The sequence below is a fragment of the Schistocerca gregaria genome, chromosome 2 (genome assembly GCF_023897955.1).
Source record: "Schistocerca gregaria isolate iqSchGreg1 chromosome 2, iqSchGreg1.2, whole genome shotgun sequence".
Taxonomy (NCBI): Eukaryota; Metazoa; Arthropoda; class Insecta; order Orthoptera; family Acrididae; genus Schistocerca; species Schistocerca gregaria.
Window position 1 is genome coordinate 888,580,730 of NC_064921.1, and position 18,938 is coordinate 888,599,667.

General features: G+C 42.0%; 1 protein-coding gene across 1 annotated transcript in view; it reads right to left on the reverse strand.

The window, feature by feature from the left end:
- LOC126336038 (voltage-dependent T-type calcium channel subunit alpha-1G-like) overlaps positions 1 to 18,938 on the reverse strand; it is a 741,513-nt gene that overhangs the window by 348,793 nt on the left and 373,782 nt on the right. The window contains exons 13-15 of the mRNA XM_049999518.1: positions 17,929 to 18,059; positions 17,731 to 17,883; positions 10,941 to 11,092 (exon numbers count right to left, since the gene is read on the reverse strand). Of these exons, the coding sequence (XP_049855475.1) occupies positions 10,941 to 11,092; positions 17,731 to 17,883; positions 17,929 to 18,059 (436 nt within the window). The remainder of the gene's footprint in view (positions 1 to 10,940; positions 11,093 to 17,730; positions 17,884 to 17,928; positions 18,060 to 18,938) is intronic.

The window sequence follows — 18,938 nt, forward strand, 5'->3', positions numbered from 1 at the left end:
GCTTATTACCTTCTGAAAGACTGTCGAGTTGTTCGACTGGCACTGACGAATATGCAGATGTTACCAGCTGAAATCTGCGCTGTGCTTACAGGTAAAGAGTCACCACAAACCATCGATAACAGATCACAGTGACCTGTAATGAGATCTCGAGTTACCGCTGAAATCATACCACAAACAACACAGACTTTCATAGTGCAGAATCAGAGTCAAATGGGACATTGAGTGCGTCTCGCTGTCCTCAGCGCTGAGTCTAGCTTCGGTTTATGGCGGTCAGATCGACGTCCACGTGTTCTCAGACTACTTGCGAAACGATTCAGGAAGCTCCGATTTTCGAGATACATACTTCTCCAACTCTTGGAATTATGGTGTGGGGAGGTATTGGATGTTACAACACAAGTGATGTGTCAATTGTGGAAAAGAGGCTTAATGCTGATGTGTATGTTTCATGATGGGAAACGATGTTGTCATGCCCTTCCTGCTGGTATGTTCCAACAGGATAATGCAAGACCCCATACTGTAGTTCAATCCACAAGTGCCGTGAAGAATATACAGATCCTTGACTGGACTGCCAGGCCCACTGATTTGCTTCTCACAGAGCATGTCCAGGATGAAAAGGGTAGCTATATAATTGCACACTATCCTCCGCCAGAAAAATTTATGAACTGACACAAAAGGGAATTCAGACATGGCAAGAAATTCCTCATGGCATTCAGAGGATGGTTGCTCCCATACCACAGCATATACCAGAGTGTATTTAGGCTCGTGAGAGCTGCACTTCATACTAATGCAGTTGGATGGACTTGGATGCCCAAAACATAAACACCAAGGATTAGGCATAAGGTATTTTCTGACAGGCCCACAGCTGCCTACAAGGCAGTACGACGAGCGATCTATGGTCATGGCATGTGTGCTCAGCATTTCGCCAAACCTGTATCCTACTGGTGCGACTGCATTTTTATTCAAGCAACTCCTTGTTTGACCTTGCGAGGCTGTGTGTAGCCTCTTCCAGATCTCCTTATCTCAGAAAAAGATTGAGGTGTTACCGGGAATAGAACCCAGATGAAGCATGGAAGGGAACCATTTTTTTCTATCATTTCTCTTCATCATTTTTAGTCAGCATTTCTGTGTGGATGTCACTTAACACTAGTAGTGGAACAAGGGCGGTGTGGTCCCAAATGCAAGACGGTGGCGATGACGTCATCAAAGATGGCGTCTGTGATGCCATCTGCTGACGTCATCCAAGATGACGGCTGTGACGTCATTCAGATGGCAGATGTTGTTGGGAAGATAGGTCAATTGCTCTACCTCCACTAACCTTATCCCACTCCACTTCCCTTCCCCAAAAAATGGTGGAAAGTTCAAATTCCATCAGGACAATGCAACACACCTATACTAACTTAAGAAAATGGCACGAAAATAGGTCACTTGGGCTACCTCCACTAACCTAAATCATCTGACCGCCACCTCCTCCTAGGAATTATCTGGAAAGGGACTCATTCTGTGCTGGACCTAAGTCTTTATTTTGCATGCACTATTTATTTAAACAGTACTGCCACCAAGTGTGTTCACCCTGAGGTCCAGAGTCCAACTGACCTAGTACACAGTACTGCCACCAGAGGACGCTGTTGTCTGTTCTGTGATGTAATCCGAGATGGCGATCTGGGGTGGGGGAAATGGCAGGAAACAGTGTGTTCACCAGGGGGTATGGGCCTAGTACACAGTACCGCCACCAGAGGGTGCTGTCGTCCATTCTGTGACATAACCCAAGATGGCTGTCTGTCGGGGAAAATGACTGAGCCTGCACTGGGCTGCTGGAGAAAGGAAGGAGTGTACTTTATATATTTTGAAACAATTTATCTAGGGATGGATTTGAGATAGTATATTTATCACACTGGTACAAAACACATGATCTGACATGCTTGGGGTCACGCCACACATCATACAGACCTGTAAACTACTTGTAAATTACCGAAATAATGCTCTGCAGACACGCAAACAACTCCTAAATTACCGAAGTAATTTCAGTACACAGCACACTCCTCCTAAATAATGCAGTACACTGTTGTGCAGACACAAAATCAATTCGTAAACTGTCCAAATAACGCATAGCACAGCCTACAGACCATTGCAACAGACACAACAAACAATGTTTGCAGGTACCACCTCCCACCCCGTGTCCACTGGACCACACAGGCGGCTACTGTAGACGCTCCCATCAGTCAGGATACAACCAGCAGTCCCAGTGAAGTGATGCAGCCATCAGCTGCCAAGCCACACGCAGGTGCCTGTTCGGGTTCCTCAAGCATTAGGTGGCAGCATCCCTTTCACACTTGACACCTGAGAAATTCCTCTCAAAATACGTGATCACCGAGGCACCATTGCTGACGTGACCAGACTGGAGCAAAGACCTATTTGCACAGTGCAGATGCTCCAAGGGCATGTGCATGTCGGCACTGCCGTGAGCCACTACCGTGTGCAAACCAGCATGAGCCTTCACTTTCATGCCACTGCCGATGGCATGTCAAAGTCACCTCTACAGTTTTTCGAGTGTTGTACTGACGTCACATGTCTATCTAAATAAGCGCCAAGTCATACTCTGGGCTGTAGGCGAGTGTGTGCACTGTTGCTGGTGTGATACCTCTCTCTGCCTGCAGTCCAGCGAAGACCTAACTGCTGAGTGACTCACTCTCCCAGATGCTGCAGAAATACATTCCAGTGTAGCACAGGGTGCATTGTTCTTCTTGATCCTAACAGGACATGTGTGATGTGCATGTTGATGTCACAGATTGTGCAGTAGAAATCTCTTCGACCGCTCGCGATTCTAACGTGACATGCATAATGTGTGGCTGACGCAATGCTGCCTGTAGCTACATACCATCGCAACATTGTGCATGTATCATACGGAGCCACTGTTTAAAGGATGTAGTTTTCTCGTTTTAGAGTTCGATACAATAGTTTATCGTAGAGAAACCTGCAAGAAGGATATATGTCATACACTGGAAATATATTTCTTACATTGGAATTTTAACAGCGCTGTGTTGCACATGACTGATAGGTCGGAAACTCAAGCGATCGAACATAATAGCTTGCTTTAAGTGCGGAACATTATAGCCTTAGGAGTGCGTGTGTTTGTTCTCTCTCACGAATGTCTTCCATGTACTGATCCTAGGCCCTAGAACAATAGTGTAGTTGATTTACGTAAAATGCTTCGAACTCCATCCATCTGGGGCTCCATCACACATCAAAATTATCCATATCTTGTTGTTCTTACCCATCTGCTATTACATCACAACACTTTCAATCTGTTACTGTACACTGAGAAAGGGTGCTAATCTCCTTCACATGGGAGCAACTGGAGAAAACTTGTGTACTTGGATGGGCGAGGACTCTGCTAGTTCCATTCATTCACGAGATGTGGAATGTAGCAGTCTACTTCTGTTCAGTTGCAGATTAAATTGGTAACAGCGCTGCAGGGCGGGTTGGTCAATGACATTGTGAGGGGTCTTTCAGTCTTCAATTTTACCCTAAGACTGAGAATGCTCTGTGACCCCCATCAGCATAGAGTGTGAATTAAGCACTATGCTCGAGGTGTTAGAAATATGTAGAGTGCTGTCTGGTATACATTGATGATGTATGTGTTCGACACTTAACAATGAATGGACATACTGCACAGTCATCTATCTACATTTGCAATGATACTTTAAAGTAGAGAGGGGATGGTTTAGCTATGAAACTAAAATTGGGAAACATACTGTCGCAGCACTGCTCATAATGAAATTTCTGTTAAATTGCTAAAAAAAATTGTTCACACTATCAACAGTGATGCTTATTATTAGAGCACATTGATGGTGTCTTTTCCGCCCCATCTGGCCACTGGTACATTGTTGGTTACCACATAATGAATAAATGACATCGCTTGTTTGAGTTGGAGAAAGAGTTTTGGTGGAGGGACAACACATTCTGGGGATGGACAGCACAGAAACAGCGGCTGTGTACGTGACTGCAGTGTGAGGAATCAGATGAAATGGAATGCAGAGTCTCAGTTGTTCCATCAACGTGACAAGTGATTTTGATGTAGAGGTCGTCAGTCTCTTTCGGACAGCAGTTTCGAAATGCTCCACGATGCCGCCAGACTCTTCCAGCTCCTTATGTTGTAACTGTCTTTTATATAAAATCATCCAGTGTGTGGCATGTTATAGTAGCTGGAGTAATAAGATTTCTGGTATTCTGTGAGAAGCAATGGATCAGAATGTGTCATTTAGAACCTGACCCACACCTTGAAGTCGTGGTGGAAAAACAAAATGTATGGCAGTGTACAAAGCGTGTTACAGCAGGATAAAAAACAACAATGTTTCAACAATGACACAGGGAGCGTCTCTTGCGACTTACAGTATGGTCTGTGGGATACGGTCATCCTCCTAAAGTACAGGTGATGAAACTTTAGACTGGTCTGTGCAGTGGATCAAAACATGTGTATTTAATAAATAAAATGTGTGACTAGGGCCTTCTCTCAGGTAGACCATTCGCCAGATGCAGGTCTTTCGACTTGACGCCACTTCGGCGACTTACGCGTCAATGAGGATGAAATGATGATGATTGAGACAACACAACACACATTCCCTGAGTGGAGAATATCTCCTACCCAGACGGGAATCGAACCCGGGCCCTTACGATTGATATTCTGTCATGTCGACCACTCCGCTACTGGAGGCGGTGAACGCTAGTGTGCATGGCACATAGTATGGCTTGGCGCTTATTTAGATAAATATGTGACGTCATTATAACACTCGAAGAACTTGAACTGTAGAGGTGACTTTCACATGCCATCGGCAGCAGCGAGAAAGTGATGGCTCGCACTGGCTTGCATCCAGCGGTGGCTCACGGTGGTATCGACGTGCGTGCGCCCTTGGAGCATCTGCGCTCCCATCCAGTTACGTCGGCAATGGTGCCTAGTCATCATCATCATCATCATTTAAGACTGATTATGCCTTTCAGTGTTCAGTCTGGAGCATAGCCCCCTTATAAAATTCCTCCACGCTCCCCTATTCAGTGCTAACATTGGTGCCTCTTCTGATGTTAAACCTAGTACTTCAAAATCATTCTTAACCGAATACAGGTACCTTCTCCTTGGCCTGCCCCGACTCCTCCTACCCTCTACTGCTGAACCCATGAGTCTCTTGGGTAACCTTGCTTCTCCCATGCGTGTAACATGACCCCACCATCTAAGCCTGTTCGCCCTGACTGCTACATCTATAGAGCTCATTCCCAGTTTTTCTTTGATTTCCTCATTGTGGACACCCTCCTGCCATTGTTCCCATCTACTAGTACTTGCAATCATCCTAGCTACTTTCATATCCGTAACCTCAACTTGTTGATAAGGTAACCTGAATCCACCCAGCTTTCACTCCCATACAACAAAGTTGGTCGAAAGATTGAACGGTGCACAGATAACTTAGTCTTGGTACTGGCTTCCTTCTTGCAGAAGAGAGTAGATCGTAGCTGAGCGCTCACTGCATTAGCTTTGCTACAACTCGCTTCTAGTTCTTTCGCTATGTTGCCATCCTGTGAGAATATGCATCGTAAGTACTTGAAACCGTCCACCTGTTCTAACTTTGTTCCTCCTATTTGGCACTCAATCCGTTTATATTTCTTTCCCACTGACATTACTTTCGTTTTGGAGATTCTAATCTTCATACCATAGTCCTTACATTTCTGATCTAGCTCTGAAATATTACTTTGGAAACTTTCAATCGAATCTGCCATCACAACTAAGTCATCCACATATGCAAGACTGCTTATTTTGTGTTTACATATCTTAATCTCACCCAGCTAGTCTATTGTTTTCAACATATGATCCATAAATAATACGAACAACAGAGGAGACAGGTTGCACCCTTGGCTTACCTCTGAAACTACTCTGAATCATGAACTCAGTTTACCGTCAACTCTAACTGCTGCCTGACTTTCCATGTAAAGACCTTTAATTGCTTGCAAAAGTTTGCCTCCTATTCCATAATCTCGTAGAACAGACAATAACTTCCTCCTAGGAACCTGGTCATATGCCTTTTCTAGATCTATAAAGCATAGGTACAATTCCCTGTTCCACTCATAACACTTCTCCATTATTTGCCGTGAGCTAAAGATCTGGTCCTCACAACCTCTAAGAGGCCTAAACCCACACTGATTTTCATCCAATTGGTCCTCAACTAATACTCGCACTTTCCTTTCAACAATACCTGAGAATATTTTACCCAAAACGCTGATTAAAGAGATACCTCTGTAGTTGTTACAATCTTTTCTGTTTCCATGTTTGAAGATTGGTGTGATTACTGCTTTTGTCCAGTCTGATGGAACCTGTCCCGACTCCCAGGCCATTTCAATTATCCTGTGTAGCCATTTAAGACCTGACATTCCACGATATTTGATGAGTTCCGACTTAATTTCATCCACCCCAGCTGGTTTTTTTGCACTGCAATCTATTGATCATTTTCTCCACTCAAATGTGATCCTACTTCCATCATCATTCCTATCCCATTCTACCTCGAAACCTGAAACATTACTGATCGTATTTTCACCTACATTGAGCAACTCTTCAAAATATTCTCTCCATCTGCCCAAGGCATCCACAGGATTCACCAGCAGTTTTCCTGACCTGTCCAAAATATTTGTCATTTCCTTCTTACCTCCCTTTCGAAGACTGCTAATTAAGCTCCAGAATGTTTTTCCAGCAGCTTGACCCAGAGTCTCCAACCTGTTTCCAAAGTCTTCCCAAGATTTCTTCCTGGATGGTGCAACTATCTGTTTGGCTTTGTTTCTTTTTTCAACATAACTTTCTCCGTCTACCTGAGTTCTAGTATGTAGCCATTTTTGATACGCCTTCTTTTTCCTTTTACAGGCTGCCTTGACTGTGTCGTTCCACCAAGCTGTTCCAAGACGTTCTTCAGCCACTTCTAGTACTGTGTCCCTGTACCTTGTCCATTCCTTTTCCAATGACTGTAATTGACTACATTCAACTAACTGGTTCCTTTCTGAGATCGCTGCTACGTACTTGTGCCTGATTTCCTTATCCTGAAGTTCCTCCACTCTTATCCTCCTACATATGGATCTGACCTCCTGCACCTTCGGCCTCACAATCCCAATTTCACTGCAGATTAAATAATGATCAGTGTCATCAAAGAATCCCCTGAATACACGTGTGTCCCTCACAGCCTTCCTGAATTCCTGATCTGTTATTGTATAGTCAATGACAGATCTGGTTCCCCTGCGTTCCCAAGTATACTGGTGAATGTTGTTATGTTTAAAAAAAGAATTTGTGGTTACTAAGCCCATACTGGCACAGAAATCCAAGAGTTGTTTCCCGTTACTGTTGGCCTCCATATCCTCTCCAAATTACCCATAACCTTTTCATACCCTTCTGTTCGATTTCCAATCCTGGCGTTAAAATCACCCATGAGCAGAACACTGTCCTTGTCCTTTACTCTAACAACTACATCACTGAGTGGCTCATAAAAACTATCCATCTTATCTTTATCTGTCCCTTCACAATGCGAATATACTGACACAATCCTAATTTTCTTGCTAGACACTGTCAAATCTATCCACATCAGTCTTTCGTTTACATACCTTATTGCAACTACGCTGGGTTCCATTTCTTTCCTGATGTAAAGCCCTACACCCCATTGTGCTATTCCTGCTTTGACCCCTGACAGGTAGACCTTGTATTCTCCCACTTCCTCTTCTTTCTCACCCCTTACCCGAATGTCACTAACAGCTAAAACATCCAGCCCCATCTTACTTACAGCTTCTGCCAGCTTTACCTTCTTACCAGAGTAGCCCCCATTGATATTAATAGCTCCCCATCTCATTACCATTTGTTTGCCAAGTCGTATCTTAGGAGTCCCTGGTTTGTCAGTTAGAGGTCACCTCCGTCACCTCCAAAGGTCTGAGGCAATTTGCTCTGATTGTTGCCAGCATCATATTTAAAGTACCAGGGAAGCAGGTTGCTAGCCTTACTTGCCCCAAGTCCCATTGGGTATTACCCCTAACGGTTGAGGGACTAACTGGTGGATTTGGTAGTCTTTGCCGTATGAGCACAAAGGTGACCACGACTCAGAATATGTCCGAGATGCCCTGCCTTATTCCAAAGTAACTGGTATCCCGACTGTCGGGACCACTTACTTGGCCACTCATACGTTGCCCGTGGTTCATGAACTAGGACATGACTACAGGAACCCACACCATGAACCACCATGGTGCCTAGTTGATCATATATTTCAAGAGGAATTTTTCAGGTGTTAAGTATGAAAGGGATGCCACCATCTCATGCTTAAGGGACCAGAATGGGCACCTGTGTGTGGCATGACAGCTGACAGCCACGCACTTCGTGGGGGCTGCTGGTGTATCCCGGCTGCTGGGAGTGTGTGCTGTAGTCTCCTGGGCGGTCCAGTGGAAAGGGGGCGGTGGGTGGTGCCTGCACACGTTGTTTGCGTGTCTGTTGCGTTTTTTTTGTAAGCATGTCTGTAGGCTGTGCTATGTGTTATTTGGACAGTTTACGAGTTGATTTCGTGTCTGCACATCAGTGTACTGCATTATTTAGAAGGAGTTTGCATTTCTGTGTGCTATGTACTGAAATTATTTTGGTAATTTAGTTGTTTGCGTGTGTGCAGAGTGTTTTTTCGGTAATTTACGAGTAGTTTACAGGTCTGTAGGCTGTATGGCATGACTCCAAGCATGTCACAGCGTGTGTTCTGTATCAGTGTGATAAATATACTATCTCAAATCCGTCCTTAAATAAGTGTTCAGCAATAAATAAAGTACACATCTTCCTCTCTCCAGCAGCCCAGCACAGGTTGTCATTTTCCCCTCCAGACACCTATCTTGGGTTACCTCACGGAACGGACGACAGTGCCCTCTGGTGGAAGTACTGTGTACTAGGTCAGTTGGACTGTGGACCCCATGACGACCACAGTGTTACCTGCCATTTCCCCCTACTCCATACCGCCATATTGTATGATGTCATGGAACGGACGACAGCACCCTCTGGTGGTCGTACTGTGTACTAGGCCAGTTGGACTGTGGACATCGGAATGAACACACTTGATGGCGGTGCTGCCTCTAATTATTTAAATAAATAGTACAGACAAAATAAAGACTTAGGTTCAGCACAGATTGAGTCCTTTTCCAGGCAATTACTAGGAGGAGGTAGTGGTTGGATGTCTTAGGTTATTGGAGGTAGTCAAAGTGTCCTTTTTTCCGCATTTTCTTAGGTTAGTGGAGGTAGTCGTGGTGTATTGCATTGTTGTGATGGAATTTGAACTTCCCACCAATCCCTAGGAAGATAAATTAAGAAGCGCTGGAAGAAGATGAATTTGGTTTCAGAAAATGTATAGGTATCACAAATTTCTGTCCTTGGGCTCATTAACAGAAAAATGGAAAAGGAAAAGTAAGATCGCTTTTATCACATTTGAAGAACTAGAAAAGGCCTTTTGTGATGTAAAGAGGAATAAGGAGTTGAATATATATAGATGAACAGTGACAAAAAGCAGTGATGGATGAGTATAATACAGTATTTCCAAGAATTAGATGGGACTAATGAAAAGGGAAAATCAAGAATAAACATTATTTGTGGAATGTGCAAGGACAGAATGGAGTTTATCCTTTGTCTACGAAACTATGAAGAAGACCAAAGAGCAAATTTTTAAAAAAAGAAGTAAATGTGTCAGGAGGGCAGATTCTCAAGGCGACATAGGCCTTTTAGGTGAACGTAAGGAACATTTAGAAGAACTATTGAATAAAATGAACTTAATACTTTGTGCATAACTTGAATAAAGAATAAATAAGGCAAACAAAAAAGTGATGAAACGTAGAAGGAGACAAATAATTTCATAAGTATAGACAATGTAGTATGTGCAGTAGAAGTACAGAAAATTTTTTTCTGCACGATAAGTACGACTGCAAGGAATAGACGGACCGAGGAAGACATCAGAAAGAATTTGACGCAGAGGAAAAGGAGATTTAAAATACAATATTCCTATCAAATATTGACAAAGAATAGAGCTGGATGTTCCTGAACCATTATGTGTGGGGCCCAACATTTTTCGGAAATGAATGTTGACGTTGAAAAATAACTGAATAGAAGAAGTGGTAGCACCTGTAATATGGTGCTACGGAAGCGTGATTAACATCAGATACACGAGGAAGTACGAAACAAGAGGCAGTTGGGGCAACAGGCCGTGTTTAGTGTATAATTGAAATCATTGTCAGAAAAAAGGACGGGCTTGTCCTTTATTGGCTTCGGCATTTACGAGTTGCGAACTTGACATTGGTGGGAACAGTAAAGAGAAAAAACTACAGAAGGAAACAAGTGTAAAGTGTAACCGTGACGCCGTTGAGTGGAGTAAGTATGTAGAAACGAAAAGATTAGCTGATGGTGGAAAGACATGGAGAAGGACATTGTCGGAGTATTAACAAATATTTGAGGAACATATGTTACTTTTTAAGGAATTAGTAGAATTTTATATAAGAGTGCGTTATTCGGTAACATCTGGCGTACAGGGAGAGAAATGATGTACATACCGAAATGGATTATCTTCTTAATGTCATAAAATAACATTTCGAAAACTAAATTTGGACGAACAAGTAATCATTGCCATTACTGAACAACACTTATACAGTAGTAGTATCAAATATAACTTGAGGTAGAAAATATATGGAGACAATTACTTTCAGTCAGAAAAACAGCGGATAATTTGACCCATACGGCTTGTTTTCATCCAAGTGTCACGTTTGTCTGTTTGGTTCAATGACTTATTTTGAGACGCTACTACACATCTCACCGTATGACTAACAGTGAGTTGGTGAGGAATGCATATTTATATTTGGTGCAACAGCAAAGATATGGCGCAGCTTCCGTGGTAACACTGCCGTTGCGTGTCGCTCACCTGAGTACTACGATTACTCCGTCGAAGACGTTGAAGCCGTTGCTGATGTAGCCGAACGGCCCTTCGGCGATTATCTTGAGCATCATCTCGACGGCGAAAATGGCGGAGAACACGATGTTACTGATCTCCACCGTCACGGTCAGTTCTTCGGGCTGTACAACAAGAGAACAAATAATTTACGACAATACTCTTATTAATATAAGAGAGAACTATAGTGTAGATGTAATCATTGCCATTACTGAAAAGCACTTAGACAGTAGTAGTATCAGAACGTACTGTCAGCTTATGAAATTAATGTCAGAGTGGTGAACGGGACAAATTCGTAACTAAGACTTGACATCAATTCTTCCAATGCCTTCATTCGGAATTACGATAATTTTTTACTAAAATACCAAAAACACATTTTTTGCATCCATTTCGCGTGTGTCATATTTAGGTGCCACCATTTCTAAGTTTGGCTTAACACAGGGGATTCTTTGTTTGTGCTATACTTCATGTAACTGCTTACAGATTGACATTATGAAACCGAAAAAGTGAATTAACAGTTTACGATTATTTTCCCTCTTATCCTCCTACCATTGTACAAATTAGGATTGGGTGAAAGAATCAGAAAGAATTTGGAAGAACTCGAATCGGAAAATCACTGCTGTCTCTCAACACATTGTAATTTAGCCACTCTACAAAGCTCAGATGTCGTTCTGAGATGTAAGTAACACACAAATTATATAACACGAGCAGGTGGGACTACAGCAACTGTATGATGAATGTTTAATTACTTGGACGAGAAGCTAAGTGTACATCATAGGAGTTTCGTTAATAGTCTAAGTAAATAAAGCTATAGCGAAATACTATTTGGGACCTGTAAATTCACTAGATAAAATGGATGAGACAGCGTAGGTTTTTCTTCTCGAACATGAATGTCTACCACAGTAATGCTTGTGTAGTTTACATGGATATTTTTATAATGTGCTGTTTGATGTCAACATGTGTTTGGACTGTATTATGATACAGATATAAAGGCGGAGATAATACTACAAATGTTTATCCATTGGTGCCACCTTGCAAGCATCAGTTTCAGTATTGTATACTGCCATTATCTCACTTGATATGCACCCAGAGATATACAGTCTAACACTAAACATTGTGTAGTCATTAGCCAAATAATTACTATTGACATATATTCAGCACCACATGTCCCTTATTTATAGATAGTATTGAAGCGTGGCTGCAAACGTCGTCTCATTACTAGGTTAAGCTGTTTCAAACATGCATTCCAGGTGAAAGAGTTCTATTGGCGAAATTTAGCCACGCATTGTATGTGAAATACGTTGCAGCAGGTAATTTTTCTGTCATTGCTAATAGGCTTCTTTATTCTAGTGACTTTGTGCGAGTGTGTTTACCAGTCAGTTTTCATAACCATTGCAATTTCATAATGGTCAGGTACTTAGAAATTCTCTTAATGGTTTTGCATGAGGTGGCCACGTTAATCAGTCTATCCATATGATATTTGTCCATCGGTATTTGTATATAGTCTGGTCAAGATCTTTCAAGCAGAAATGACGGTAAGCTTCCTCTTGCCGTTGTTATTTTGTTTGGACAATGTTTAGTTTTTTGTGTCAAGATTTCCTGCCAAGTTCTTTTGTTACACGTGATCGGGAACAGCGTGTAGCCATTAATTATTACATTTTGGATTTAACGCCGTGTGTTTGTCCAAAAGTATTAATAGAAACATATCTTGGATGATATTTTAATTTTTTTCGATAATTCTTTGAGAGTCTGAACTTTTATAGTGTGAATTATCTTGGTCAGGTGGCTTATGTGTAAATAATGATTTCCTAAGCTGGTTACGAAGTACCATCAGTGGTCACATATGTAACTGCTTGTTACATAAACAGATGTCTGAAAATTCATTTTTGCCACATGAGAATTTTTTAAAATTATGTTAACGTCAGGTTATCTGTTACCAACGACCTATGCCAAATGCCTGAGTATTCTAAAACAATATTTTAAATTATACAAATGTCACTACGTTACAACCTCCTGCAGTAATATGTTTGTTGTAATTTTCAGCTTCTTTAAGGTGAGTTCAGCTAGATGTGACAACATTTAATACAAATTTTTGTGAGAGTCAGGAGTCGAACTCTGTTGAGGACTATGGAAACAGTCAAAAGTGTATCAGTGGTTCGACGTTTTCTGGGATTGCAGACAAATCAATGTAGGTATTGTTATTATAATCAGATGCATGTATATGTGTTCGGCTATCTGTATTTCAACTTCTCTTTAAACTTGTAGACATACGAGTGGACCTATTATGATCGCAGTCATTATTCTTTTATGCAGTTGTTGATCTAATGCAGTCAGTAAAAAAAAAAAAAAAAAATGTGTCCTACACAGGTTTTCTCTGTAAGTAATGACCTACTTACACTAAAGTATGATCATATGATGTACAGAATGTATCAAAAAATCATCCGATTTAAAAAAAGTCATAACTATGATGTTATTTGAGATATGTGCGTGAACAACGTACTGTTGGAAAGAGCAAACTCTTGAGTTTTACATAGCTACCGCTAGGTAGCAGCAGTGTGCGCTCACTTCAGTTGTAGGGAAAATGGTGTCGAGACGACAGAAAGTGTTGTGTTTTCTACGTTTTTGCGTAGTTCAGGTAAGTAATAACTATCCAGCGTGACTTTCGTGCCAGGTATGGTGTGGACCCTCTTACAGCACAGAGCATTATACGATGGCATGAACAATTCCGAGCAACAGATTGGTTGTGTAAAGGCAAGTCGCTGTGCCATCTCCGAGTGTCTAACATAGACATCGAAAGCATCTGCCATAGTTTCACAAGGAGTCCACAGAAATCTGTTCGCCGTGCAGCTCGACAGCTCAACATGCCCCCGACGTCCGGCTGGCGTATGTTGCGTCGGTTTTTACACTTGAAACCATATAAAATTCTGCTACTGCAAGCTCTTCGTGGGTGGCAAACAACAGCGTGTGAAGTTCTGCAATTTAGTTCTTGGCAAGATGGAAGATGACAGTTTTCTTCCACACTTAATGTTTAGTGACAAGAAAACATTCCTTTTGAATGGAAAGGTGAACTGTCATAATGTGACAATATGGGGTACAGAACAAGTACATTAAGTTGTACAACAAGAGAGGGACTCTCCAAAATTTAATGTGTTTTGTGCAATTTCACGGGACGAAGTGTAAGGTCCATTTTTCTTTGCCGAGAACACTGTTACAGGAAGAACATAATCGATATGATTGAGAACCTTCTTTTCCCACAGTTAGAGACTGATTGGAACAACTTTATTACCAAAAGGATGGAGCACCACCACACTGGCATCAGAAAAGGCGGGAATTTTAAAATCAAAGGAATAGATGGGAGAACCGATAGAGGTACTCAAGGTACCCTCCGCCACACACCGTCAGGTGGCTTTCGGAGTGTGGATGTAGATGTAGAAAGAATTATTGAAGGATGAATCGCTCGCACTGGACCAAATGATTCAGCCTTACATTACAGGCCTCCAAGGTCACCGCATCTGACTGTAAGTGATTATTTCTTGTGGGGGTTTATAGAAGACTCCATTCATGTGACTCCATTACCAACGACAGTGAATGAACTGAGACATCGCATAACAGCAGTTCTAGAAGCTGTAAATCAAGACTTGCTCGCTGCACTGTGGGAACAATTTGAATACCACATTGACTGACATATGTCGTGCATCTCAAGGTGATGTATTGAACACCTGTGAAAAGGTATAAAAACTTTTTTTAGTTTCTCATTCATCAAAAAACAAAATTCATTGTATATGTTTATTAGTTTCAGAAATACAGACATGCCAAATCGGATGATTCTTTTTGATGCACCATGTATATTTCCAGAGCTTAACCTTTTACACAAATTATTTTGTTTTATTTTATTTGGCAACAACTACCAGGATATTTATTAATAACACAGATCTACAAAGTAAAAGTTGTTGAGAGCTGTGATTCTTAATATTTCAATGCCACTACTTTCAATAATGACTTTCGTTTTTCTCCATCACGTCAAGTTTTTATGACAAATCAAGAATGCAGTATTAACATATTTAAAAAAATATAATCATGAGTCTTGTAAGAGTTACAAATGAACTTGTGAGGCATTTTACTATCAAATTACACGTCTGTTCACCTTATAAGCAGCACGTTCGTAAAATCTTGTTCGTTTGTTCTAGAATGTTTGTCTCTTGGATTTAATCTTACGTTTTTCTTGAGACTCCCTACACAACGTCCAACAGTAATCTGCAATCATGAAGTATTCCATCACTCTTGGTGTCTCCTCTCCATTTCTTGGAAATCGTGATGCAACCTTGTTCCTCACTGCCCCCATGTTCCCAGAAAACATGTTCAAATATGAAAACAGAAAGTGTAATCTGAGACTCATGTTGAATACTAATGTATTCAGCTTCTGTAGCATGTTGTTTGCAATTTTTACATAATAACTGCTCCTTAGAAAATCATCCATAATTTCTTTCAATGCACACCAAGTGTTTTTTTTTTTCTTTAGAAGCCATAGTAGCTTCAAATTCTCTGTCTTTAGTTAGAACTCTGATCTGAAGATCTACAAAGATTCCTTCTTCAATTTTGGTTCCAGGCAGAGCAGGAAATTTAGCACTGAGATATTTAAAGTAATCACTATTTTGATCAGGAGCTTTCACAAATTGTTTCATTACATCAGCCAAGAGAAGTGGACGCCCTATTACTCGATGACCAGCGAATCACAATTGAGGAGATAGTGGAAAAGTGAAAATCAGTCAGGTATCAGTTGTTTACATTTTTTCCGACAATGAAGCACGACAAAGATCGCCGCCGCCTAGTTCCGAGACTGCTCACACTCAAAAAAATGCCCGCTTAACGGATCTGTAGTGGAATTGTTGCAGCTCTATGAGGCGAATCCAGATGACTCCTTTAAGAGCGTAATCACCACGGACGAGAGGTAGATGTAGATGTGTGACCCCTAGACAATGGAGCAGAGAAAACTGTGGAAATACGCGGATTCAGAACCGACGCAAGAGACGAATACCGAATCGTAATTGGGCAAGGCAATATTGAGTGTTTTTTGAGATTGCTTGCTGCTAATGGATTACTCGTAAGGGGCAAACCGTCACTGGAGCGCATTGCCGAATTTATCTGAAGCTATAATTGGAGGCTGTCAAGGCGGAACGTGTAATAAGGGTGCGATTTTGATAAATGACAACGCATCATTTCGTTCTGCACACGACAGAGCTACACATGCCTCTTCTTCGAACTATCAGTATTTGTCTCACCGCCCGTATTCTTTTGTCGCAGAACCCAGTGTCTCTGTCTTTCGACGGATGCAGAAGATATTTCTAGAAAGACGATGAGATGATTACCGACGTGGAACGGTTCCTGAATAGGCACACTTCTACTGTCGAAGTCTCCGCTAAGTCATCCATCGTCGTGAGAAAGTCTCGGTCTGAAGGGCGAATACATAGAGAAGGACTAACACCAGCACCAAATTTCGTGGCTGCAGTATGCGTCCGTTTTTAGTGAGGTTTAAGTACCGCCCATTCCTACAGTGTGCTTACTACAGGAGGTGTCCAGAAAGTAAGTTCCGGTGATCCTATGAAGTGTAGAAAAATATCCGCTACCAGTCACAATAAAAAGTTATTTATTTGTCACACTACCGGTTACGGGCTTGCGCCCATCTTCAGGTGTTTATACATTCATGTACATGTTTATACTGTTCGAGATCACTGTATAATACAAAACAATTACTTGCTGTTGACTACACAGATACAAGTGGGACAATTGTATGTGGTAAGGCAGCATTTGACGAAAATGCATCTGTACTTACATAAATATGAAGCACCATTATTACAGTTATGCTGTGGTGATAGTTGTAACTAAGTGGCAAAATTATCACCACAGCAAAACTGTAATAATGGTGCTTCATATTTATGTAAGTACAGATATATTTTCGTCAATTGCTGCCTTACTATTTACAATTGTCCCATTTCTATCTGTGTAGTCAACAGCAAATAATTTTTTTTGTATTTATACAGTGGTCCCCAATAGTATAAAAATGTACATGAATGTAAAAACACCTGAAGATGGGCGCAAGCCCGAAACCGGTCGTGTGATAAATAAATAACCTTTTATTGTGACTGATAGCGGATATTTTTTTACACCCCATAAAGGAACAGTCACGGAGTTCGACAGCATCCACTATGGATAAAATTCATTCAATCCTATGAAGCTTTGTACTGAGGTATTGGGCGGTATCTTTAGTATCCTTGTCGAGCGCGTCACACTGCACTTTGCAGTTCTGAGCTCTCAATGAGCACTTAAAAATACCTAGAAAATAACCACTCCGCAAGTATGGATGCCGGACGTCATAGAACTTCACATAAAGTAACTATCATGCATTTCCTTCTTCAAGCCAATTATCGGCCGCACACTGCAGGAGCAATGAAGCACACAAGAGAAAACGAACTCGGGCAGCGTAGGGAAAGGGCAGAAAGCACAGGCTGCTGCTTTTTATGATGAGAGCATTGGAAAGTTGATACAAAGCTACGACAAATGTTTAAGTTGGAATGGCGTCAACAGAAAGAAGTACTTGGAAGGTGTAGCTAACTGTTGCAAATAAAACGCTGTGGTTTCCATTTCGCGACCGATCGGGGCATACTTTTTCTCGACAACCATAATATATGATGAATCGATTGGTGACAACAGAGAATGGATCAACTGTAGGTCTACGCGGATGACGGTTTAGCTGTGTATCGCTGACCTGGTCGTGGTACTCGATGCCCATGCTGAGCGTGTTGATGAGGATGGCGAAGAGGATGCCTTGCTGGAAGTACTTGTGCGTGACTAGGGATCGCACGCCGCGGCGCACCCAGCGCAGGCAGCCGGTGCAGCAGGCGAGGGCGTGCCTCCAGCGCTGCCTGCGGCGCCGCGCCGCCGCCCCCGCCGCCCCCGTGCCCGCCGCCACCGCCGCCTTGTCCTCCAGCATGGCCGCCCACGGCTGCTCGGCGCAGCACGCGCCTTCCGACAGCCCAGACTCCAGCTCCAGCTCCCAGCACCCCGCCTCCTGGCAGCACAGCGGCTCGCCACCTCCTGCAGGGATTGTGAGGTTACACTCAGAAACACGAGGCATTGATTGAAACCTGGGTAAGAGATAAGTTGGCTCTTTTTAGAAATTTCTCGGAAAATTTTCAATAAAATTTCGTCTTAAGATAAGGCTAGACACTGAAGCAATGAATTAAAATTTGTGCGAAGATCGGAACTTGAACAGAGGTCTGCTCCTTTCTAACCAGCTTGAGTAGCCCCTACCCTACCATCGCGTATCGGCTCAGAAAGTTACACCGACTACTCTAGTGCAATGCCCTACACAACACAAACCTCAGTTCACGCCTTAAGATTGCACTAGAGATCCGTGCAGCTGTCTGAGCCATAGTGCTCCTGTGGGGTAGCGATTACAACATTTGCAACTAAGCAGGAGACTCAGGTTCAAGTCTGGACGTTGGCACAAATTTTCATTCATTACGTCAGCTTCTATCCGTATCAAAGACAAAGTTGAGACTCATATGTCACCAGGAAAAAGCAATTCCATCGTATTAAGATATTCAACTACATCCATGGTGATCTTTCGAGCGTGTAAGGCGTTTTAGTCAAACATTTCCAAAGTAATGACGTATTATTAAAATCGCCAAATCTATCCAAAATGTTATTCTTAAAAATACGTAAATGGGTACTTAATATTGTTTACTTGCAAACTAAGTGGGCTTAAGATCAGTTAGCATTGACTTAGCACTGCATATTTGCTCGGATAGATAACGAAACATTTTAAAAATACAACTTTAAAAGGTCCGAATTGTTGCAGTTTATGATACTAAGATCTCCATTACCACTTTCTGCAATAATAACGTACACTGTTTGAGAACTGCTAATCAATGGAGACATTAGAGAACAGGAATAATCACAGGCAATGTTGGA